Below are 23,790 nucleotides of genomic sequence, written 5' to 3' on the forward strand. Positions count from 1 at the left end.
CATAGGTTTTTGGCATAGGAGGTGGGAAGACCGATTTTGCATAAAGCACACTCCCTGTTTTTACTTTTAGCACTACACTTCTTCGCCTCCTGCCCCAAGAAATAAAAGGAGAAGAAGGAGGAAAAGAGAGAGAGAGAAGAGCACATTATTCAAGGTGAGACTTTCACGAAGATCACTCACCACACTGCCGTTCAGACTAGGGTACCGGAGGCGGTGGTTGCCGTTCACATGAGGGCTCCCATCTGGCGGAGGTGGACTGACGAAGTCTTTTCTGACCAGTCTTGCCGGAACTCGTACGCCCCTCACTGCTGTGACTTTGTCGACGGGAAGATTCCCGTTCCATTTGTTTGAGCTGCTTGCGCTGCTTTGATGGCTGTGGCTGCTGCTGTACTTCCTGTGGCGGTGACAGCTGCTGCCCAGGTGACTGCGGTTCCTCATCCATCATGGCGGGGATGCAGACACCGCCATCCTGATTGCTCCCCATCCTTAAAAGCAGTAGGGCTCCACCTCCTTTAGGCTCCTCCCCTTCCGGCAGCGTGCTCATCTCAAATCTCTTTTTTTTTTTTTTTTTTTTTTTTAGCCAGCTGGCGCACTACCCGCAGATCCACCTGCCTCTGCGCGTGCGCAGCCCAGCGGCACCCGGCGCGCTTGCAGCGGGATGACAGCTTCCCACCCGCGCATGCGCAGACCCGGTTTCCGGCGCACTCCGTGATAGGGCGCGTCAGCACCCCGCGCGTGCGCAGCCCGGACTTCCGGCGCGCTCCGTCACAGGGTGCGACGCGACCCCCACGTGCGCAGCCCGGAAGACCTGCCGGCCGGCGCGCTCAGTTCATCTTTGCGAGGCGCAGACCCGGCCGCAGGCCCCGGCGCACGCGGGGAGGAATCCAAAAAAAAAAAAAAAAAAACAACAGCACCTCCTCCCCACACGCAGACCCGGGCAGCAGCCAGACGGGCTGGGAACAGGGACCATCTGCTGCTTCCACGGCCTCCAGGCCGCACCGTCCATAATCCAGGTACGTGAGGTACCACCTGGTGAGGCTCCCATCAGGGACAGGAACCAAAACTGATGCGGAGGAGAGGTACCGCCTTTTTATTCAGTAGGTTCCTGTCCTGGGTGGGCGGATACCCTCTCTCAGGTGGTGCTGTCATGGGAGAAGGGGAAAATTGGACCATTCGTGAAGCTTTCAACATTTCACTAATAAACATGTAAAAACCACTGAACAACTTTTTTGTTGTCATACAACCCCTCATCAGTGAGTGAGCATTATTATTCCTGCCACAGATTCATCTTTAACCTGCCTATCATGGAAATAAGCTTGTCATATCTCAGAAAAGCTTCCAGCAGTACTTACACGTGCAATCTTCTGCTGCTTGTCCTCTTCCACTGCTAAAAAACTGGTACAGTAAATTGGGACAACTACTTTCTGAAGGGCAGCTAGAAGATCCCGGGCTTGCTTCCTCTGACTGTAAGGAACAAAATAAAAAATATACGACAAATCCACATTAGTTACATGCTTATGCAAAGTTTAGAATGGTTTCCACAAATATATCTAAACAATCTCTCAACATGACTTCATATGACCTTATGGGGGTGTAAAACATACAAAAAAAAGACACAAACAGGTTGAAAAAAAAAAAAAAAAAGAGAAAGAAACCATATACAAAAAAAAAAAAAAACGTGTGCCTACTTTTTTTTTTTTTTTTTTAATATAATCCTGTTTTAAACTTATGACAGAAAGAAGGGTAAAATGTAGCTGGATTATAAAAAAGTGCTATATTTTCTGCAAAGTCCTATTCAGTTCTCTCCCAACTTGTAACAGGAAAACACATATAATATAATATAATATATATATATACACACACATACATACACACACATTACTTACCAATGATGTAGGACGTCATTAGTCAGATATATGAGGTGCAGGCGCAATTCAAAATGTGCACCTTCAGCCGTGATACGATTGCGAAGGTGACCAGCCATGAGCTCACAGTGCTGAGGGGATTTTGCATTGCTGAACATCCAATTTTTGCCAGCCTAAAGAATAAAAGTTTCAGTGACTTAATATCCATTTTCCTTTTTGATACCACAGGCCCAAATTTTTGTCAATTTAAATTTTGCTCACGCAGTTAAGAAAAACACTAAGCATACTTAAAGGGGTAATCCAGTACTTGGTCACTTCCACATTGAGAGACAAGCAGTGCTGATGATATTTGTTCTGCACATGCCTGTGGGAAAATGCCATGATTGGCAGACATTGTGCACCAGTTCATTACAATAAGTCACATGCACGATAACTGCTGACAATGCACACAACAGGAGTGAGTGGCACCAGACAATCCATTTTAAAGGAGCTTATCATTAGATTCAGGCTGCCTGTAAAACAAGCTGCATGAATCAGAGCCTGACTGCAGCCAGGTATGTTTTAGTCAGAAACGTTGCAGCGTTTCAGAGTAAACATGTTTTGAAAAAGCCGGTCAGAGACTATAGGGAGGGACCTAACTAGTCCAACACAGTCCCTGGCCAGCATCTCCCTGGCTCCAGTTGATTAGCAGGTCTTTCCCACATAACAGACCTGTCAAAGAGCTGTTAACCAACTGAAGACTGATGTGGAGAAGGTGGCCAGGGACTTCATCGGACTAGTCATGCCTCTCACTAAAAGACACCTGTGGCTTTTCAAAGTAGGTTTACTCTGAAACCAGGGGTGTGGAGTCAGAGTTAATTTTGGTGGAGTCGGTATAAAATGGACCAACTCCAACAATATATAATAAATTGGGTACAGTAGTTCAATGCAGTTTGTGGGGAATATTTTTTTATAAGAATTTGGGAAAGTTATGAAATGTCCTATTCCTGATCTAAGGGTCTAGACTTTTAGCTGAGATGAATCTGTGCTACAGTAAATTCATCACTTAAACATGAGCCGTGTATGAGGGAGTCATGGAGTCGCTGACATGGAAACTGAGGAGTCGGAGGTTTGGCTTACTGACTCCACAGCCCTACATGAAACATCACATTTTCAGAGCAAAAATGGAATAACAAAAAGCTTATGTACCCAGCTTGTTTAGCAAAAAAATAAGACCTCATAGTTGAATTAATGGAAAATAATGTGTAACCTTATGGCGGTAAGAGTATGGTGCAATCTACTGCTTCACTCCATAAGGAATTTATTCCTTAAAACTATATGGTTCCTGGAATAGCACAACGTAAAAACATAAAAAGTATGTGTGAACATTAAGGGCAAATAAGGTTTCAAATGGTACAAATTGTAAACCATTTTTTACTCAAAAAGATGTATTTTTAAAAAGACTGTCCACTATTAGGACAAGCCCTTCTCATACCCCACGTGAGCCAGGCACTGATTGGGCGCCTGGCTCACATGTCACAGCACAGCACAGAAGCCCCGGGACTGCGAGTGCCGACACTGCTGTAACGGCTCGGCACGGGAGGCAAGTGTAGGTTCTTCATTTTATAGTGGCCAAGCGAGGGTATTAGAAGGGGTTGTCCAAGTAGTTGACAACTTCTTTAAGAGAACTTGACATCAGGATTTCATATCCCAAACTAATGGAATGTACATAAAAGGTGCTTTAATACTGAGTAAATCCTTACCTTTATTGTAAAAATCAATTTTGCTGTTTTAGAGACAACCATAGTTGAAATTGTATGGGGTAATGATTCTCTCAAGTGCAGTAGGTGGGCACTGAATTACAGCTTCTCTGTCCGCAGCCTGTCTCTTATCTGACAGACAGCTCACTCATGACAACCCAAAAGGTGTCCATTATTTGAATTGTAGTTGTTAAAATATTTTACAGTTTCTTCCCATGACATCGTTAGAGTGCTCACCTTTTTTAAACTCCATTTTATATGCTTTCAGCTAAATATGTCATCTTTTATAATGATGTGAAGAACTTCTCTTGGTACGACACCGAGACTATAATCTTTCTTGGCATAACACCCAGGCATATTATATTTTGAGAAACTGTTAAAATTCAAGTCTATTAACACAGCTACAGGAATTAATTGGGCCCTGTCTAAAGGCATGGTTGTGTCAGACAATCTGAATAATTAAAATAGCTGATTCAGAAATTGAAGTTCGCTAATTAACTAAGTGACTTACTGGTTTTATAAATTTATGTAACTCAAAGTTACATTATACTTAAACCTGACTCGTGTGGCAGTGCGGTCCTTTCCAGTTGTAAGGGTATGTGCTCTCGGTAAACCTGACTCGTGTGGCAGTGCGGTCCTTTCCAGTAGTAAGGGTATGTGCTCTCGGTAAACCTGACTCGTGTGGCAGTGCGGTCCTTTCCAGTAGTAAGGGTATGTGCTCTCGGTAAACCTGACTCGTGTGGCAGTGCGGTCCTTTCCAGTAGTAAGGGTATGTGCTCTCGGTAAACCTGACTCGTGTGGCAGTGCGGTCCTTTCCAGTTGTAAGGGTATGTGCTCTCGGTAAACCTGACTCGTGTGGCAGTGCGGTCCTTTCCAGTAGTAAGGGTATGTGCTCTCGGTAAACCTGACTCGTGTGGCAGTGCGGTCCTTTCCAGTAGTAAGGGTATGTGCTCTCGGTAAACCTGACTCGTGTGGCAGTGCGGTCCTTTCCAGTAGTAAGGGTATGTGCTCTCGGTAAACCTGACTCGTGTGGCAGTGCGGTCCTTTCCAGTAGTAAGGGTATGTGCTCTCGGTAAACCTGACTCGTGTGGCAGTGCGGTCCTTTCCAGTTGTAAGGGTATGTGCTCTCGGTAAACCTGACTCGTGTGGCAGTGCGGTCCTTTCCAGTTGTAAGGGTATGTGCTCTCGGTAAACCTGACTCGTGTGGCAGTGCGGTCCTTTCCAGTTGTAAGGGTATGTGCTCTCGGTAAACCTGACTCGTGTGGCAGTGCGGTCCTTTCCAGTTGTAAGGGTATGTGCTCACAGTCAGGAGCCGCTGCGGGTTTGAAGCTGCGTCTCTATGCAGCATCAACCCCACAGCGGAAAGATGTTACAGCATAGTGGATGGTATTTGTAGAAATCCCATGTCCGCTATGCGTCTCTGTGCACCTGTGGATCACCCACAGAAACTGACATGTGGCGCATCTTTTCAGATCTGCTAGTGGAATTTCCCCATAGATTAGCATCTATGAGGAAAGTCTGAATATAAATAAAAAATAAAAAAAAATTGCGCTGCTCATTTGCATAAAATGAGGGCAGAAGCCGCACGGCTACTCTGCAGTGTCAAGGCCAGAGGCGGCTTCTGACCGTGGACACATACCCTAACTGTTCTCTGTTTACAAGGAAGAGACTATTCTAACAATATACCCCAGAGAATGATACTTATTTGCTTTCATATAGCTGCAAAGGACTGGGAGTGAAACAAAGGGCTGCTTGAAATTGTAATTTTTGTTTTGTAACAAAGTTAATAAAATCATTTATTAGACATATCGACTTTAAACCAGGGGCATCAACAAGTTGCCTGTGAATGACTAACTGAATAGGAGTTAATAGCCCCCACCACAGAACCTATAACAAGTACTCTAAATGTAACCCCTTTCTGACCTGTATTATTTATGCAGAGTAGAAAATGCAGGGAAGGAGCTGAGCCTGTGCCATGCACAGAGGTGTCAGCTGTAAATTACAGCTGATAGTCTACTGCAGCGGAAGGATCAAAGATAACGTAAATCCTGGGAGAATAATCACTAAAATGTCATCGTCAAGATCAATCGCTGTATCTGAAAAATTAGACAGAAGAAGGAAGCTACCAGTCTCCTGTCAAGGGGCAACAATGCCGTTACATTGTTGCCCCTTGCAATAATTTAACTGCAGCTTACCACGACAAATGGGGCCAACCATATTATATAAAAGTCAATTATTCTGAGTCTTATTGTCCTCATCGGAAAATTAAAATACAGCTTCCTAAGCAATACAGTAGCCATAAAATAGATTACTCACCGATATGGCATCCTTAGTACAAGTGTCAATGATAGGCTGGAGTAAGCTGTCAAACTCATTCATATCCAACTGAGTTTCTTCCCGCAGCTTCTGCATTTGCTGTTCAACCGCATGCTCTACCGCCGCAGTTATTTGTTCCTGAGGAAAAAACAAAACATGCAAATATCATCATCGTAAGTGTTAAACCTTGAGGAGTTCACACACAGATTTTCTTGCCATAGATCAGTTCTGTTAGCACTGTTTTCCCATATAAGTCAGAGAGATGCTATGCAGCCCTCTTCATTAAAGTCTACAAGCATTTCCGAAAGAGTCAAGTAAATAGCGCCTTTGGACAATTTAGCTATTTTTCAAATGTCTTCTTTTCTAATGTAAGGTCATGTTTAGAACTAAACTGTTAGGGTATATGCACACGCTAAGTATTTGTTGCAAAAATTTCTGCATCTCCTGGCAGGAAAAATGCAGCGCGTCATTAACAAATTTTTTACATGCATTTTTGTTGTAGATTTTCCCCGCTCATTAGTAGGAGTGAAATCTGCCGCAAAAACGCTGAAAGAATTGACATGTTACAGAATTCCATCTGCACCAAATCTACAAGTCACAAATAAACAACGTGTTCATGAGACTTGAGGATTCTCAATCACTTTGCTGGCATCAGGAAACCCTTCAGGTTTTGTGAGAAATCTGCACTGAAGAAAAGTAACAAATCTGCAACGTGTGCACAGTCCCCAACTCTAAGATCCCACGATGAGTATTAGGTGCATTTTTGATGCAGCATATTTTCACTGCACATCAAAAAACTTGCGCTAAATATGCATTATTCGTGGATTTTACCCACAGACTTGAATTAGATATGAGGAAAATCCACAGATAAGAAAAGCATGAGTTTTTATTGCATTTCCAAAGAGAACCTCCCCACTTGCCCATTATCAGCTGTAATATGCAGTGGAACCTGGTAGAAAGTGTTATAGCTCTTTAATTACCCAACAGCACAACAGTAATATGAAGTATTGTATGGTTCCTTTTTAGAGCAATGGGCTATCCGTGTAAACCTAGATTGACACATCTGTTTGTCACGGTATGACCACAGACCGTGATGCACTGAGCGGCCGAAGGTCTCCCGACCCAAGCTCAGCAACTTCATAGGTATATATGAGGTTACTGAGTTAAGGTCAGGAGACCCTCGGCCACTCCACGCAAAGTGGCCGTGACAAAGTCTAGTCTATGGGCTCGATGCAAACGTCCGTGGATCTTGGCCCGATCACGAACTGCAATGTACGGACTATGCTGCGGGTTTCCCGACCTGAGCATGACAGCCTCAAAAAAAATATATGAAGTCATCCTGCTCCAGTCAAGAGACCCGCATCATAGTCCATGCTTTGCGGTCGGTGACTGTACAGAGATCCAAAGACATCTGCAGAACATCCAAACCCCTTTGATCGAAAATAACATGGACCGATACCTGTCTCAAATTAACAAGTTGCTGTTCTTGTTGTTGAAAGTTCCACTGGCTTTGTTGAATAAGATCCTCTATAGCAGGTGCACCCTGTGGTGGTGGCAGTGGTGCTGCTGCTGCTAAAGTAGGGGGCGGAGGCAAAGGCAGAGCTGGTGGGGGAATGGTGGTGATGGGAGGCTTGGGTTCCAGGTCCTGTGCTTGCTTGCAAATCACTATCAACACCCAAAAAATAAAAACAAAAAATCTCAATTAAAATGGTGTTCAGTATGTCATAATATCACATTGAAGTCCATGAGCAATTTCCTAAAGTGCTGCGGGTACTAAAGTGTGTGTGAATCGATTTGCATGTCCCAGCCTATCGGCCACGACAGTAATCTGTGGTCGAAAGATGGGCGTCATGATTGCTGCCTTTTACTTAACTGTAGCCATAACACATTTTTTTGTTTACTGTAGATGGCCTGTCACATTGGTGACATAGTGCCTAGCTGTCTAATCAAAAGAAGAGCTGTGGATGCCATCAGGTAAGAGGTGGTTCTCTTAGCTGGTAAGAATTACTGTAGTAGCTGAAGGACTGGGTCATGAGAAGCGATTTGCATGAACTACAGCAGGCACCCCAACGCCATGTCCCACTGTTGACACATTGTGGGAAATATGAGATTGCAGCATAAACTTTCACATAATATGCTAGGATAGAGATTTTTTTTTAGCCTCATTTAAGAACTTAAAAATGTATGAGACTGATCACTCATAATACAATGCAATGTTTGTATTACAGTGTATTATGGCTGTAGGATTAAGCAATATAGCAGAAGCTTGGAAACTATTGTTCAGCCCCCAAGTACAGGGTGATTCACTCGCTGCTTTACCTGGATAAGTTGCTGTAACTTCTAAAAGACAATCTATCGTACTGAAATTTGCTCTCTACATACCTTGGTTCATGAGAAACTGTTTTAACGCAGGTGCTACCCAGTAATGTTCCAGCTTATTCACTAATGACAGAATACACAGTTCGAATGGCGGAATTTGACCTCCAAACTTCTTTAGAAACTCACTTTGGCACCTCTTTAAGGACTCTATTTTCCAATAAGTTTTTACAATGAAAACACGCTCCTCCAAACTATTCATACATTGTCAACAAATGAAGAAGGAATTTGGCAGGAGTGAAATGCAAGCACCACACAAACTACCAACGTGCAGAAAGACGTGCAGCAAGTCTAACTCGTAGTGGAGACGACCAGCGGGGTGACAAATCGGCGCTTAGAGGTTTCTCATTGCACTCTCACTTCTAATGAACCAATGTACACAGTCCAAGTTTCAGAACGGTCAACCCTCTCTTTTATGGGTTACAGCAATTTTTACAGGTAAAGTAGCAAGTGAATCACTCTGTATAATAATAACCTACCCGTGGCCCTGAATTACACCGCACGGTATTTCTATTTGGGGATTTAGAGGGAAAGCCCACTGTTGAGCTTGGTATCTAAAGGCCCCGTCACACTTAGCGACGCCGCAACGATCCCGACAACGGTATGACCTGTCAGGGATCGTTGCTGCGTCGCTATGTGGTCGCTGGTGAGCTGTCAAACAGGCAGGCTCTCCAACGATCAGGGGAGCAGCGACATCGTGGAAAGAATCTTTCCACGATGTCCTGATCCTGGTTACCAGCCTGCTGAAGCAGGAGCAGGCTGGTAACCATGGTAAACATCGGGTTACTAGGGGCACACGCGCACCTAGTAACCCGCTGTTTATCATGGTTACCACTCTGCTACGGTGAGCGGGAGGTTACCGCTCACTTTAGCAGGCTCGTAACCATGATAAACATTGGGTTACTAGGTGCGCGTGTGCCCCTAGTAACCCGATGTTTATCATGGTTACCAGCCTGATCGCTGCTCCTGCTGGTCACACAGCGATGTGTGCTGACCAGCGGGAGGGCAACAACCAAAAAATGGTCCAGGACACTTTGCAGCGATCAGCGACCTCACAGCAGGGGCCTGATCGCTGCAAAGTGTCACACATAGCGACATCGCTGGTGAGGTCGCTGTTGCGTCACCAAAACCGTGACACAGCAGCGATCTCGCTATGTGAGACGGGGGCTTAAGGAGATTAAAGGGTTGTCCATTCAAAATTGATAAGCCTGCAGTCACTCTGTGTGACTGCAGACTTACGAATCCCCCCAGTGCAGGCATTGTGTGCTGCGGAGATTCGCTGGTAACAGAGGGTATGTATGTGTTATATATACACACCCGGCCAGTGGGCGTGGCCTCACTCTCCATACACTTGTATTGAGCGAGGCCGCGCCTTATAGTCAGACGCGCCCACTGGCCGTAGGCATCACTAGACAGGGCACTTAAAGTCGGATACATCTTTGAATTAGGCCATTACAGCAAGGCTACCATGATAATAATGGGTGTGGGGAATGGGGAAGAAGCGCAGCTCCTGTGCCCTACACATCACTTACTATAATATCAAGTCAGGGGAATAAGCAGTTTTCCTTTACATATAGTGTATTATAGGGCAAGAAGTGGTTAAATAAAACCATAGACATTTGTATCATTGTGCAAAAAATATTGCATTTTGTTGATTCTAGTCTCCAGGAACTCAAGTAAAACTCAGTTATCATCCATTAATGAAAGAGCTGTTATTTCAAATGAGACAGACGGTTGTGAACAGGACAGGTCAAAAAAAAGGTCAATTATGAGTATATTCACATGAGGCAGGCTTGTTGCAGAGATTTCTGCAGCTATCCCAATGAATTGAAATGGGTTTGCAGAAATCCATGTGCTTGTCATTCACAAGTCCGAAAATGATATTCAGATGCACAATTTGTTAAAAAATAAAATAAATAAACTGCCAAAAGGTTGTTTCATGAAAACAACACTATCAAAAGACAGATGTCTCAGTGATCAGCTCTTAACACTTACTTAGTTACATACAGTGCCGGCAAAAAAAAATCTTTCAAGTTCAACAAAATGTTAACATTTAAGTGTTTTATTGTAGATATTTCTTTTTAATTAGTATTTCGTTATGTCACCCTTTTATCACCATCTGCAGTCGTTCAGGCATGGATTCAGCGAGGTTGGTGAAGTACGTGGAGTCCATGGTTCCCCCCAGTGTCTTTAGATCATTGATGTTGCCAGGTCGTGTCTCTTGAACCTTGTTTTTCATTATATTTCAGGCATTTTTTATGGGGTTAAGGTCAGGGGAATTACCTGGCCACTCTAAAATGTTAGGCTGCGTGCACACGATGCGTTTTTCATGCGTTTATGCTGCGGAATTTCCCCAGCGGAAACGCATCAAAAACGCAGGGTAATCCACACCCCATGGTCCCCAATGGCATTCCGCAATGTCAATGCACATGCTGCAGATTTTTCCGCAGCGTTTCTGCAGCGCAAATACATCCGCAGCATGTTCATTAATTTCGCGGAAGCGCCGCCATTGACTTGCATTGAGACGCATAATATCTGCGTCTGTACATTTGTACAAGCGGATTTTATGCGTCTCTATGTGCGGATGGTACCCAGGTCTGGAGGAGAGAAGACTCTCATCCAGACCTGGGTACCATTGTATCTGTAAAAAAAAGAGTAAAATAAAAAATAAAGTTTATAATCACCTGTCCGGTGGCTTCTCTCTGCATGCCGGCAGCGCTTCTCCTTCCAGGACCTGAGATGACGTCGCGGTCATGTGACCGCAGGATGTCTCGCGATGTGCCGGCAACCCGGAAGAAGCCAGGACGAGCGCTGCAGTACACGCCGGGGCATCGGGGGTGAGTATAGCTTTATTTTTTTTATTTTTACGGTCACACTGTATAAATCCATGCTGTTTGCAGTGTGATGCTATCGCCTGGAAAGTGCTTGTCAGTCCACATGCGGAAACACATGCGTTAACACATGTGAATCCGCATGTATTCTGCAGGAAAACCGCATGTACAATCCGCATGCATTTTTTCTGCCAGGGAGATGCAGAAATGCTGCAGAAATTTTCTGCTTCATTTCTGCATCGTGGGCACATAGCCTTAGTGTTACGGTCATTGAGAAACTTTGTCACGGCCTTGGGTTTGTGGGCAGGGGCTCCATCATGCATAAAGTAATCACCCAAAAAATAAGCAAATGTTCTTCCAAAACATTACAGTAATATAACCGCTTGCTTTCATATATTCTTGCCCTGCCCTGCCCATGCTTCCACTAAATGCCCCCATACCATCACACGGTCAGGATGTTTAACAATCTTAACCGTATATTTTGGGTCATACCGTGACGCGGTACTTGGACGACGCACAATCTTTGAGCCTCCCCTGACCAACCTGAAAGTACTCTCATCACTTTCTTCCACTTTATAGATGCCCAAGCTTGATATTTCTTACAAAAGGCAAGCCTTCTCTTCTTCATTGATTCTTTGCAGCATGGCGACTTAGTAGACCCAGGTCCTTCTGCAGGCGGTGACGAATTGTCCTAGTTGCAATGTTCTGGAGGAGCATAGGGTACTTGTTTTTGAGTTCAATGGCGGTTATAGTAGGATTTGACATCACTTCACGCTTCAAAAGCTTATCAGTCCTTGGTGAAGTCTCCTTAGGTTGGCCTGAGCCTGACTTCCTCTGCGGTACCATTCTAGGAGGCAATGACGCCGCCGACCTCTTCAGCTGATAAATTGCCTATCTCGACAAGTCCAGATCTCTAGCTACAGTAACCCCGAATCCATCTTCTCTAGCAGAGTCAAGGCATGGGATTTCTCTTCCATTTTAAGCTTCTTACGACCCATTGGGGGAGATAATCAAAAACTGTCTAAGTAGTGAAATACATGTAAAGTTTTTTTTTTAGCCGCGCAAGTGTAAAGATTTTTTTTGCCGGCACTGTACCATTGTGTTTCCTAAGTGGGGTCTAAATCAGGCACATAAAAGGGTTGTCCAGGACTGTGATATTGATTACAACAAGTCACCAATCATCTGCTAGTGCCACACACCGGCCACTACATACAGGTGCATCTCACAAAATTAGAATATCACCAAGAAATTTATTTCAGTTCTTCAATACAAAAAGTGAAACTCATAAATTATATAGAGCCATTACAAACAGAGTGATCTATTTCAAGTGTTTATTTCTGTTAATGTTGATGATTATGGCTTACAGCCAATGAAAACACTAAAGTCATTATCTCAGTAAGGCTGTGTGCCCACGATGCGTTTTTTAAGCGTTTCCGCAGCGGTAAAAATGCTGCAGAAACACATGGTAGAAGGCCTGCCATGTTCCCCAATGATAATCCGCATGTGCTGTGCACATGCTGCGGAATTTTCAGCTGCGGATTATCATTGCGGAAAAAAAAGCAGCACTACCAATTATTTTGCGGAAGTGCTGCGTTTTCGCCGCCATTGACTTGCATTGGAACGCTTGGATTACACATCACTGTATATGTAGATGCGCATTCCATGCGTTTCAATGTGCGGATGGTACCCGGGTGTGGAGGACAGGAGACTCTCCTCCGGACCCGGGTACCATAGAACCTGTGAAAAAAAGAATAAAATAAAAAATAAATGTTATAATTTACTTTCTGACGGCCCCTGCCGGCAGATCGCGGTGGACTGAAGGACCTGCGCTGACGTCAAAGTCATGTGACGGGTCACGCGATGCTGACGTCGGCAGGTCCTTCAGTATACAGCGATCTGCTGGCAGCCAGGGCGGAGCAAAGCAAGACTCCAGGGGCCATCGGAAGGTAAGTATAGATTTATTTTTTTTGTATTTTTAACCATTCTTTGGGGTCACACTATATAAATCCATGGCGTTTGCATGGATTTATATAGTGTGACCAAGTTGTCAAGCACTTTCCAAGTGTTGGTAAAATCGCTTGGAAAGCACTTGACAACCTGCATGCGGAAATGCATGTCCCTGGCAGGAAAAAAGCATGTACAATCCGCATGCGTTTTTTCGGCCAGGGAGATGCAGAAACGTTCAGGAAAAATCCGGAGCACTTCTGCATCGTGGGCACATAGCCTAAATTAGAATACTTTATAACAACAGCTTGAAAAATGTTTTTAAAATCCGAAATGTATGTTCAGTAAATGCACTCAGTACTTGGTCAGGACTCCTTTTGCATCAATTACTGCATCAATGCGGCGTGGCATGGAGGTGATCAGCCTGTGGCACTGCTGAGGTGTTATGGAAGCCCAGGTTGCTTTGATAGCAGCCTTCAGCTCGTCTGCATTGTTGGGTCTGGTGTTTCATCTTCCTCTTGACAATACCCCATAGATTCTCTATGGGGTTAAGGTCAGGTGACTTGGCTGGCCAATCAAGCACAGTGATACTGTTGTTTTTAAACCAGGTGTTGGTACTTTTGACAGTGTGGACAGGTGCCAAGTCCTGCTGGATAATGAAATTTCCATCTCCAAAAAGCTTGTCGGCAGAGGGAAGCATGAAGTGCTCTATAATCTCCTGGTAGACGGCTGCGCTGACTTTGGTCTGGATAAAACATGGTGGACCTACACCAGCAGATGACATGGCTCCCCAAACCATCACTGATTGTGGAAACTTCACACTAGACCTCAAGCAGCTTGGATTGTGGCCTCTCCACTCTTCCTCCAGACTCTGGGACCTTGTGGAGTGTGTTAATGACTGCCTTCAGGACATTTGTCAAGTCAGCAGTCTTCCCCATGATTGTGGAGCCTACTGAAACAGACTAAGGAACCTTTTTAAATGCTTAGGAAGCCTTTGCAGGTGTTTTTTTGCTAATTATTTTGATTTGCTGAGATAATGACTTTTGTGTTTTCATTGGCTGTAAGCCATAATCATCAACATTAACAGAAATAAACACTTGAAATAGATCACTCTATCACTCTGTTTTTAATGACTCAATATAATATGAGTTTCACTTTTTGTATTGAAGAACTGAAATAAACTTTTTGATGATATTCTAATTTAGTGAGATGCACCTGTAAGTAAAGAGCCGTGTTGTTCCAGCTCACATACTGTTTACATCCTGCTGCAACGTGGGTGTTCACCCTTACCAATCTAGTATAGATGACCTATCCTATAAACAGGTCATCAATATTACAGTTCATGCAATAAACAATGAAGAGGACAGACAGGCGATATATAAATACAAAATCTAATAATATACATAATGATGGCTATTTGGCAGGTTTTAGACATACATTGCTGTTGTTCCATAGCAAGTTTACACTTATAGTAGCTGTAGAACTCTCCCCCAAACAGGAATGAAAATTTTGGGTTGTCTTTCTGCTTCTCCATGGTCATCTTCTCAAATTCAGGCCCATTTCGAGCCACAAATTGTGCAAGCTTGTCGATAACATTACGCAGTTCTTGATCTATTATAAAAAGAAAAAACACATATGTAAACAATCTATTTACTGATCATATATTTTAAGACATGTACTAAACAGTATCTTTATATTAGATACCATAGCAGCATACACTTATGAGTCATGCTTCGTACTTTTTAAATTAACCAGTTTTCAACTTGTATCAAGTTATAAAAAACTATAGACACCTTTGACACTGAAAAAAAAAAGTTTGTTTTTGTAAATTCTATATTTTATTTAAAACAATAAAAAAAAACAAGACAAATGTGTATAGCAAAGAGATAAAGGTTACATTTAAGACAAAAAAAAAAAGAAGTTTGCATATCACTGGTAAAAGTTTGGTTTGTAGGCAAAAAAAAGAAGAGCCCATCATGGACTGATAGTTGCAGTTTTCCCCATATTTCAGGATACTGTCATGGCCAAAAGTTTTGAAACTGACAAATTCTGTTTTTCACAGTTTGCTTCTTCAGTGTTTTTAGATCTTTCAGTTCAATGCTCTTATGGTTACTGAAGTACAACCATTATAAGCATATCATAAGGGTTTACATGTTTGACAAATTCATCAAGTTTAAGCAAAGACTCAATATTTACATTGTTGAGCATTATTTTTCAAGACCTCTGCAATTTTCCCTGACATGTTGGTTATCTTCTGAGCCAAATCCTGGCTGAGAGCAGCCCATTCTTCTCTAACCAGTACACAGGGTTTTGAAAATGGACCACAGGTTCATAGAAAATGAAAAAGCCTCGTTCAGACTGTTTCCGACATCTGTAAGAATGATTGTCAGGAGAAAAAAAAAGATCAGCACTACCATGACTCCTGTGTCATGCCAACAATAAAGCACCCTGAGACCATTCATGTGTGGGATTGTTTTTCATCCTAGCCAGTGGGCTCACTCACTATTTTACCTAATAACACGGTCATGAATAAAGAATAGTATCAAAACATCTTTAAAAGCAATGTCTCCCAATCCAGTAGCAATTTGGTGATGGACAATGCTTTTTCCAGCATGATGGAGAACCATGTTACAATGCAAAAGTGATAAGTAGCTCAGTGAACAAGACATTAAAATTTTCAATTCATGCCCAGGAAACACTTCAGATCTCTATCCCATTAAAAACCTGTGGTCAATTCTAAAAAAGCGGGTGGACAAACAAAAACACTGAAATTATGATAAATGCCAAACACTGATTAGACAAGAATTGGTTGCCATCATTCAAGGTGCTTTCACATTGCATTCTTACCCACGCCAAGTGGTCCCTTCGGGGTGTACATCCAAACCCTTCCACAAAACGTGATTTGGGAGTAAGCGTAATGGTGCTGACAGAGTCAACGTGCATCATTTTCAGGCGTATACGCCTACTGGAGGCAGACACTCAGATGAAGTAGGCTGCTTCAGTGTTCGCCTCCAGGGGGCGTATATGCCCAAAAAGGATGCATGACAGCAAACGTTGACACCATTATAGTCAATGACCTGGTCGGCACATACGCCCGAATCCCGTTTTGCGGGAGGGTTCGAACGCAAGCCCACTGAGCGTGGGGAGAAATGCAATGTGAATGGGCCCTCAGGATTTAACCCACCAGCGGATATTCAGCATGTCAGGGCGAATTGGAGAAGTCTAAAAAATAAAAGTCAATACTGTAAATACTGAGTCTTTACATAAACTTGATGTATTTGTCAATAAAAGTGAAAAGCTTATAATTATACTTCAGCAACCCAAGGGCTATCAGACTAAAAGAGCTTAAGACAATGAATGTGCAAAACTTTGTGAAAAATCAAAATTTGTGTTGGCTTCAACTTTTGACCAAAACTGTACTTTTCTGGATTTTGAATATTTTGCTGGCAAGCTCTACAGAATATGATGGCGCTATATAAGCAAGGTATAATCAAACATTAATAAATTTTATAAACACACTCACTGCTGTGCAAAAGTTGTAGGCAGGTGTTGAAAAACGATCACAAAGCAAAAACGTTTTCTGGTTTATCTATCAGTTAATAAATTGCTAAGTGAATGAACAAAAGAAAAACCCAAATCAAAGTTTGGTCTGGCCACACTTTGCCTTTTAAACAGCATGAATTCTTCTAGCTACATTTGTACATAGGTTTTTCCATACATCTTGGAGAACTAACCACAGAACTTCTGTGGATGTATGCCTGCACAAATCCTGTATATCTTCCTGTAATCTGGACAGACTTGATGAAATTGAGATCAGAGCTCTGTGCAGGCCATATCATCACTTTGAGAATCCTTGTTCTTTTCACTGAAAATAATTCTTAATTACATTGCCTGTGTGTCTGTGGTCATTGTCCTGCTGCAGAATAAATTTGGAGCTAATCAAAAGTCTTCCTGATGGTATTGTATGCTGGATAATTATCTGTATTTCTCAGTGCTGAGGACATCAAGAATTGGGCAATGTTGAGGTCCATAGACACAGAGGTTGGCCTAGGAAACTTAGTGCAGTAGACTGATGACACATCATGATTACTTCTCTTCAAAAATGAGAAGATGTCCAGCAGTGCCATGAACTCAGAATTGACAGCAACCAGTGGGACTCTACTACACCCATCTACTGTTTGGAGAAATCACAACTATGCTTGAAAACATAGGAACTGGGGTGCAGAAAAATGGCAGCAGGTGGTCTGGACAGATAATTCAAAAAGTATAAGATTTGGCTGTAACAGAAGCAGTTTGTTCACCGAAAGGCTGGAGAGCGGTACAATAATGAGTGCCTGCATGCAACAATGAAGCATGGTTGATGCAGTTTGTAAGTGCAATAACACCAGGGAGGAATCTGGTTCACTTCAAATTTACTCTGCACCAGAATATCAACCAGAAAAAAACACCCAATGTGATTAAGAATTAACTTCAGTGTAAAAAACAAGGAGTCCTGGAAGTGATGACATGGCCTACAGAGAGCTCCGATCTCAATGTCTTAAAGTCTGTGTGGGATCACTCGAAGAGACAGAATGATGTGCACAAGCCTACATCCACAGAAGATCTGAGGTTAGTTCTTCCACCTGCTGAGCTCCTCCAATAACTGTGTGTAAGGCTATGTGCCCACGATGCAGAAATGCTCAGGATTTTTCCTCAGCGTTTCTGCATCTCCCTGGCAGAAAAACCGCATGAGGATCGTACATGCGTTTTCCTGCCAGGGACATGCGGATGTGAAGCGTTCTTCACATGTATTTCCGCATGCGGGTTGACAAGCGCTTTCCAAGCAATTTAAGCATCACTTTGAAAGTGCTTGACAACTTGATCACACTATATAAATCCATACAAACAGCATGGATTTATATAGTGTGACCGAAAAAATGGTAAAAATAAATATCATACTTACCTTCCGATGGCCCCCGGAGTCTTTATTTGATGCGTCTCTGCTTGCCAGCAGCTCGCGGTAAACTAAAGGACCTGCAGACGTCAGCGGTCGCGTGACAAGTCACAAGACTAAATGACGTTACGGCAGTTCCTTCAGTCCACCGCGATCTGCCTGCAAGCCGAGACAAGGACACCGGGGGCCATCAGAAAGTAAGTATAATATTTATTTTTTATTTTATTCTTTTTCTTACAGGTTCTTTGGCATAATGAAACGCATGGATTACGCATCTACATATACAGTGATGCGGAAACCAAGTGTTTCAATGCAAGTCAATGGCGGCGAAAACGCAGCGCTTCCGCAAAATAATTGGTAGTGCCGAGTTTTTTTCCGCAATGATAATCTGCAGCGGAAATTTCCGCAGCATGTGCACAGTACATGAGGATTATCATTGGGGACATGGCAGGCCTTCTACCAAGCGCTTTTTAAGCGTTTCTGCAACGGAATTGCCGCTGCGGAAACGCTTAAAAAAAACGCATCGTGGGCACACAGCCTAAGACTTCCTAGAAGAATTGGTGTTGTTGTGAAGGCACATTAAACATTAATGCGATTTACATTTCTCTTTTTTTTCATTCACTTTGCATTTTGCTAATCGATAAAACTATTCACACTATTTTTAAAGCATTCTTACTATGCAACATTTTTTCCACACTTGCCCAAAACCTGTGAACAGAACTCTATGAAATTATAACCACCTCCCTTTTGACCAGAAAAAAAGTGTACTTAGTACTGCCGCATCCATAAAAATATTAATATATAAAATTGCTTAACCGATCAAGCAACATCATAACTAGAAAGTCTAAATGCAAAAAAATACTGTTGTTCAGTTCTTTCACCTTCCTCATAAGATGAAATAAAAAGCAATAAAGATGCTCCCAATAAAAACTACAGCCCCAATACAGACTCAGCTCCTGAAAGATAGTTATAAAAGTCTCAGAAAAAACTAAACTTTTTCCCCCCTTTAAATTCAGCATTTTTTATAATCCACCACAAATAGTAAAACTATACAAGTATGGTGGTGCCGCAGTCATCCTGCCGGGAGAATCACCTTACCGGGTCATTTACACCATGCAGTCATACAAGTATGGTGGTGCCGCAGTCATCCTGCCGGGAGAATCACCTTACCGGGTCATTTACACCATGCAGTTATACAAGTATGGTGGTGCCGCAGTTATCCTGCCGGGAGAATCACCTTAACGGGTCATTTACACCATGCAGTCATACAAGTAAGGGTGGTGCCGCAGTCATCCTGCCGGGAGAATCACCTTAACGGGTCATTTACACCATGCAGTCATACAAGTAAGGGTGGTGCCGCAGTCATCCTGCCGGGAGAATCACCTTACCGGGTCATTTATACCATGCAGTTATACAAGTATGGTGGTGCCGCAGTCATCCTGCCGGGAGAATCACCTTACCGGGTCATTTATACCATGCAGTTATACAAGGATGGTGGTGCCGCAGTCATCCAGCCGGGAAAATCACCTTACCGGGTCATTTACACCATGCAGTCATACAAGTAAGGGTGGTGCCGCAGTCATCCTGCTGGGAGAATCACCTTACCGGGTCATTTATACCATGCAGTTATACAAGTATGGTGGTGCCGCAGTCATCCTGCCGGGAGAATCACCTTACCGGGTCATTTACACCATGCAGTTATACAAGTAAGGGTGGTGCCGCAGTCATCCTGCCGGGAGAATCACCTTACCGGGTCATTTACACCATGCAGTTAACAGGTTAAAAACAAACCCCAAAATCTATGGCAAAATTATGTATTTTTTCTTGTTTCCCAGGACATTACCATGGAAAAAAAGAAATGGCGACATTCAAGACCACGACTTGTCCTGCAGAAAACAAGCCCACATAGGGCTAAGTCAGAGGGAAAAAAAGCAGGGGAGGAAAAAAAAAAAAGAAAAAATGCCAGTAGCATGAATGGGTTAACTGACGGTGAGAAAGAGTGAGGGCTTCGAGACCACCGCCAGTGTCGGGGAAGAGGGGTCTCACTATTACACACACGTGCGGTGTACAGACACAAAGCGCCTGCCAGCTCACTGGGACCTATGGGGTTAACTCCCGAGAGGTCCACTCATTCCTGCCTCTCACCTTCAGGGGGCAGCGGGACCTCCATGGCGAGGACTGCGGTCTGCACTGGACCCGACACTTCTCACTACCCAGCACTGCCACTCGTTCACAGCAGCCGGAAGCGTCGCAAAACTAGTACTCACCATACGACCCATCACCATGGCAGCCACGGCGGCTCGAAATACGGCTAGTGACGTGGCCGAGGGCGCCGGAAAGTCAATTGCAAGGAATGTGTGACGCGCATGCGCAAGTACACGTCAGAAAATAACGTCGTCCCACGATCTACCGTGGAGTATCCACTAGTACTATGGCGCATTCTGAGGGGGTCGTGGCTGTCAGTAGGAATGGTGGGTGACAGGCTACACCAATCTCCAGGATGAAGGCGCCTCGGCCTACCTTTCTATTAGACTGCCTGGCTCCAGTATGGAGTTCTTCCCTCAGCTGACAAGTGCCTCCAGTGTAGGCGATGCCCAGAGGCCGACATGCTGTGCTCCAGCCTGCTGCATTGTGGGGAATTAAGGAGATTCTGCTTTTGCTTTTTTTTCCTAAGCCATGTGCAAGGGTCCTTAAGGGGTCAATATTGACTTTTAGGATTGCTACCTCCAAAAGGTGGCTCTAGAGTTCCTGTCCTTTTTTCCTCTGAAGAGAGAATTTACATATTTCAGTCCCCGGAGAAGCATGCATGGTGTATAAGTCTTAGGAGAACTTGGCACTCTCCACAAAGACACTTGACTTCTTAGATCCCTTATCACTAATAAGATGCAACATCGTGCACCATAGCTAGGAATCGTAGGGGGTGATCTATAAAGGGAATCTGTCACCACTTGGGGTTATCAGACCTCTTCTATGGGCATACAGGTGATAGAAATGTAAATCTATACTTACCAGTATGGCCCATATTAGAGGTCTGATTGTAGAGAAAAGTGATTTTATAAACTCCATATTCCACAGGCTTGGTGTCCTGGGGACGCCAAGAAATCCCCGCCTATATGCTTAGTTACCATATTCCCCCCTCCCCTGCACATCATAGGGCCCTGTGCTCCCTGACTTCCGGGCATGTGCAAAGTACCGATCACAGAGCGCGCTTTGCTTCCTCCTGGCCCGGTCTGCACAATAGAAACCTGCGGTGTAGTGCACAGAGAGACAGGGCCGGGATGAAGCAAAGCGCGGTGTCACAGGGCCCTGTGACGTGCAGGGGAGGAATATGATAAATACACACATAGGCGGGGAATTATAAACAGGTGGGGATTTCTTGGCATCCAGGGGACACCAAGCCTGTGCAAAACAGAGTTTATAAAATCCCTTTTCTCTGCAATCAGACATCTACCATGGGCCATACAGGTAAGTATATATATTTACTTTTCTATACCCTGTATGCCCATAGTAGAGGTCTGATAACTCCAAAGTGGTGACAGATTTCCTTTTAATCTGGCAGTTTCTACATAAACATGGTAGGGCTATGTATCCCTTGGGATTACAATGCAAACCCTTTCACTTGGCGATGTGTCAGCGAGACAGACTTTGGCCATGTGACAGAGGACGCAGCCAAAGTTGCTGTGTGTGGCCCCAGCCTTACTGTACTTCAGCAGTCACAGCAAGTAACATCCAAATCACACTTCATAATCATGATTACATGTTTGCATCAATGACTTTCGTATTCTCCTATGTGAGACTTAACCAACATTTATTTCAGTGGGACACATTAAAACCCAGCATGGACCTTACTAAGTAGACACAATGCAGGTAGACTGGGCACAAGTGCCATAGCCCCTTCCTGCAGCACCAATGCAGTGGGCTTGTATCTAGCCTTTGAACTCAGGACTACAAATGGACCTTTGTTGACAGCAGGAAGTAGTATTACCCCCTGTTGTCTGGCATTCCCAGTCAGGACTTTCCTGCAGAAATCAGTATTTTTTTCTGTTATGTCTTAATCAAGTAAAGTTCTGTGTTAAGGTTTATAGGTGGAATGTGAGACGTTAGTTGAGAGTAAAGATTTTGACTGCAAAAGGTGATGTTGAATAGAAAAAAGATTTGGGGCATTGGTATCGCAGTATATTGTCTTTTAAGCCAGCTTTAATTAAAGTGGCCAATTTTTGCACGTTTTATTCCTGCTGCAACTCTGATCATTCTGGGTTTTTTTTTCTTTAAATCCACCATATGGTTCCAGAGAAGTGATGTTTTATTTCTCTTTAGTCTTTACCATGGGGACTCTTCAATTTCCATGACTCAAGACTCCCTCATACATGGCTCGTGTTTAAGTGATAAATTTACTATAGCACAGATTCATTTCAGCTAAAAGTCTAGACCCTTAGACCATAAAAGGACAGACGTTTATAGGACATTTCATAACTTTCCCAAATAATTATGAAAAAAATATTCCCCACAAACTGCATTGAACTACTGTACCCAATTTATTATATATTTTAGGAGTCGGTCCATTTTATACTGACTTCACCAAAATGGGCTCCAACTCCACAGCCCTCTCTGTAACTGACACTAGCTTGAATGGTGAGAGTTACAGATTGGTGTCAGCTGGTTAACACAGCCTTCACCTACTGAATATGAAGTGAGCCCTTCAACAAAGGACAGTGGTAACATCCAGCTGTCAGGTTCTTTATAAAGCCCTTCAACAAGAGGAATAATACAATGCAGAGTTTTAAGAAAACATCACTCAGAACTGTTTTTAATCTTGGGTAATACAAATTTTCTTGTTTTTCTATAACAGACAGGCCAGGAAAGGTGACAATCACTTTGATATGTGTTGTGCTTTTGGCTGTTTGATCAGCACTGTATTAGATTGTATGGTTTGCAGCGTGATAACCTGTGTGTAGAACTGGTGTCTGATCACTATATGATTCGGTAGTACTAATCGGTTGTTTTGGTGTTAGTATACGTATTCTGGCTCTGACCATTTTGGCATTGGGAGGGGAGCAGGGCCGGTGACCGTGTCTACAGATATCTTCCGTCCCACGTGCGTGGCAGGTTTTACACAGGAGCCGGCGGATATCTGTAGATGGGACCTCGCCAGCTGGATCACCAGATGATGCAAAATTTGCATTGAGTTTTACTCCTAGATGTGCCCACTCTGTCGTCAAACACTAAAATAATTAAAAATAAAATTTTATTTCAAATAAAATTTTAATAAAATTTGTAATAAGTTAACTATAAAGGCAATCTGAAGTAAGAAACAATGACAGAGGGAGGAGGGGGAAAAAAAGGTCCTGCTTCCAGAACTAAATGTGCATCAGTTTGTATTTTTATTATCTTTTGCAGGATGCAAATCAAACAAACAGTAAAAATTCAAAAAAATACCCCCACCCCAACAAAAAGTCAACTTCTCCCAAAATGAAGGACACAGAATACACGAAGACAAACTACATTGTTTTTTTATACAGTTTGAGATTTTCAGTCTCATCACAGCACACATGAACGTTTTACTAGAAGCCTTCATTCTTTTCTGTAGGACACGTATATACATAAATCGTAACATTTCTATATACACACTGCCAATAAATAGGATCATTCCACATACAGAGCCAGTGTTTTACTTTATCCAGGGAGAGACTGGAGGAGCAGAAGAGGTACAGTAGTGAAGGCCCCGAGTATTGCATGCAGGTCTTCAGGGTGTACAAAAAATGGATGTTACATCACTCACCCCATTA

General features: G+C 43.3%; 1 protein-coding gene across 4 annotated transcripts in view; it reads right to left on the reverse strand.

Annotated features, from left to right (window-relative positions):
* The window catches only part of CHERP (calcium homeostasis endoplasmic reticulum protein), a 77,748-nt gene extending 57,361 nt beyond the window's left edge, over positions 1–20,387 (reverse strand). For 3 of the 4 annotated variants that reach the window (XM_073655313.1, XM_073655212.1, XM_073655261.1), the window contains exons 1-6: positions 20,150–20,287; positions 14,509–14,682; positions 7,380–7,585; positions 5,921–6,058; positions 1,887–2,038; positions 1,353–1,464 (exon numbers count right to left, since the gene is read on the reverse strand). In XM_073655313.1, coding sequence (XP_073511414.1) covers positions 1,353–1,464; positions 1,887–2,038; positions 5,921–6,058; positions 7,380–7,585; positions 14,509–14,682; positions 20,150–20,174 — 807 coding nt within the window. In that variant the 5' untranslated portion in view covers positions 20,175–20,287. Of the gene's footprint in view, positions 1–1,352; positions 1,465–1,886; positions 2,039–5,920; positions 6,059–7,379; positions 7,586–14,508; positions 14,683–20,149 lie in introns of all 4 variants that reach the window. The other variant, XM_073655366.1, reaches the window with a different exon arrangement.
* Between the last annotated feature and the right edge of the window lie 3,403 nt (positions 20,388–23,790).

The sequence above is a fragment of the Phyllobates terribilis genome, unplaced genomic scaffold, assembly GCF_046119375.1.
Source record: "Phyllobates terribilis strain yellow unplaced genomic scaffold, ASM4611937v1 Scaffold_1__5_contigs__length_1240528914, whole genome shotgun sequence".
Classification (NCBI taxonomy): domain Eukaryota; kingdom Metazoa; phylum Chordata; class Amphibia; order Anura; family Dendrobatidae; genus Phyllobates; species Phyllobates terribilis.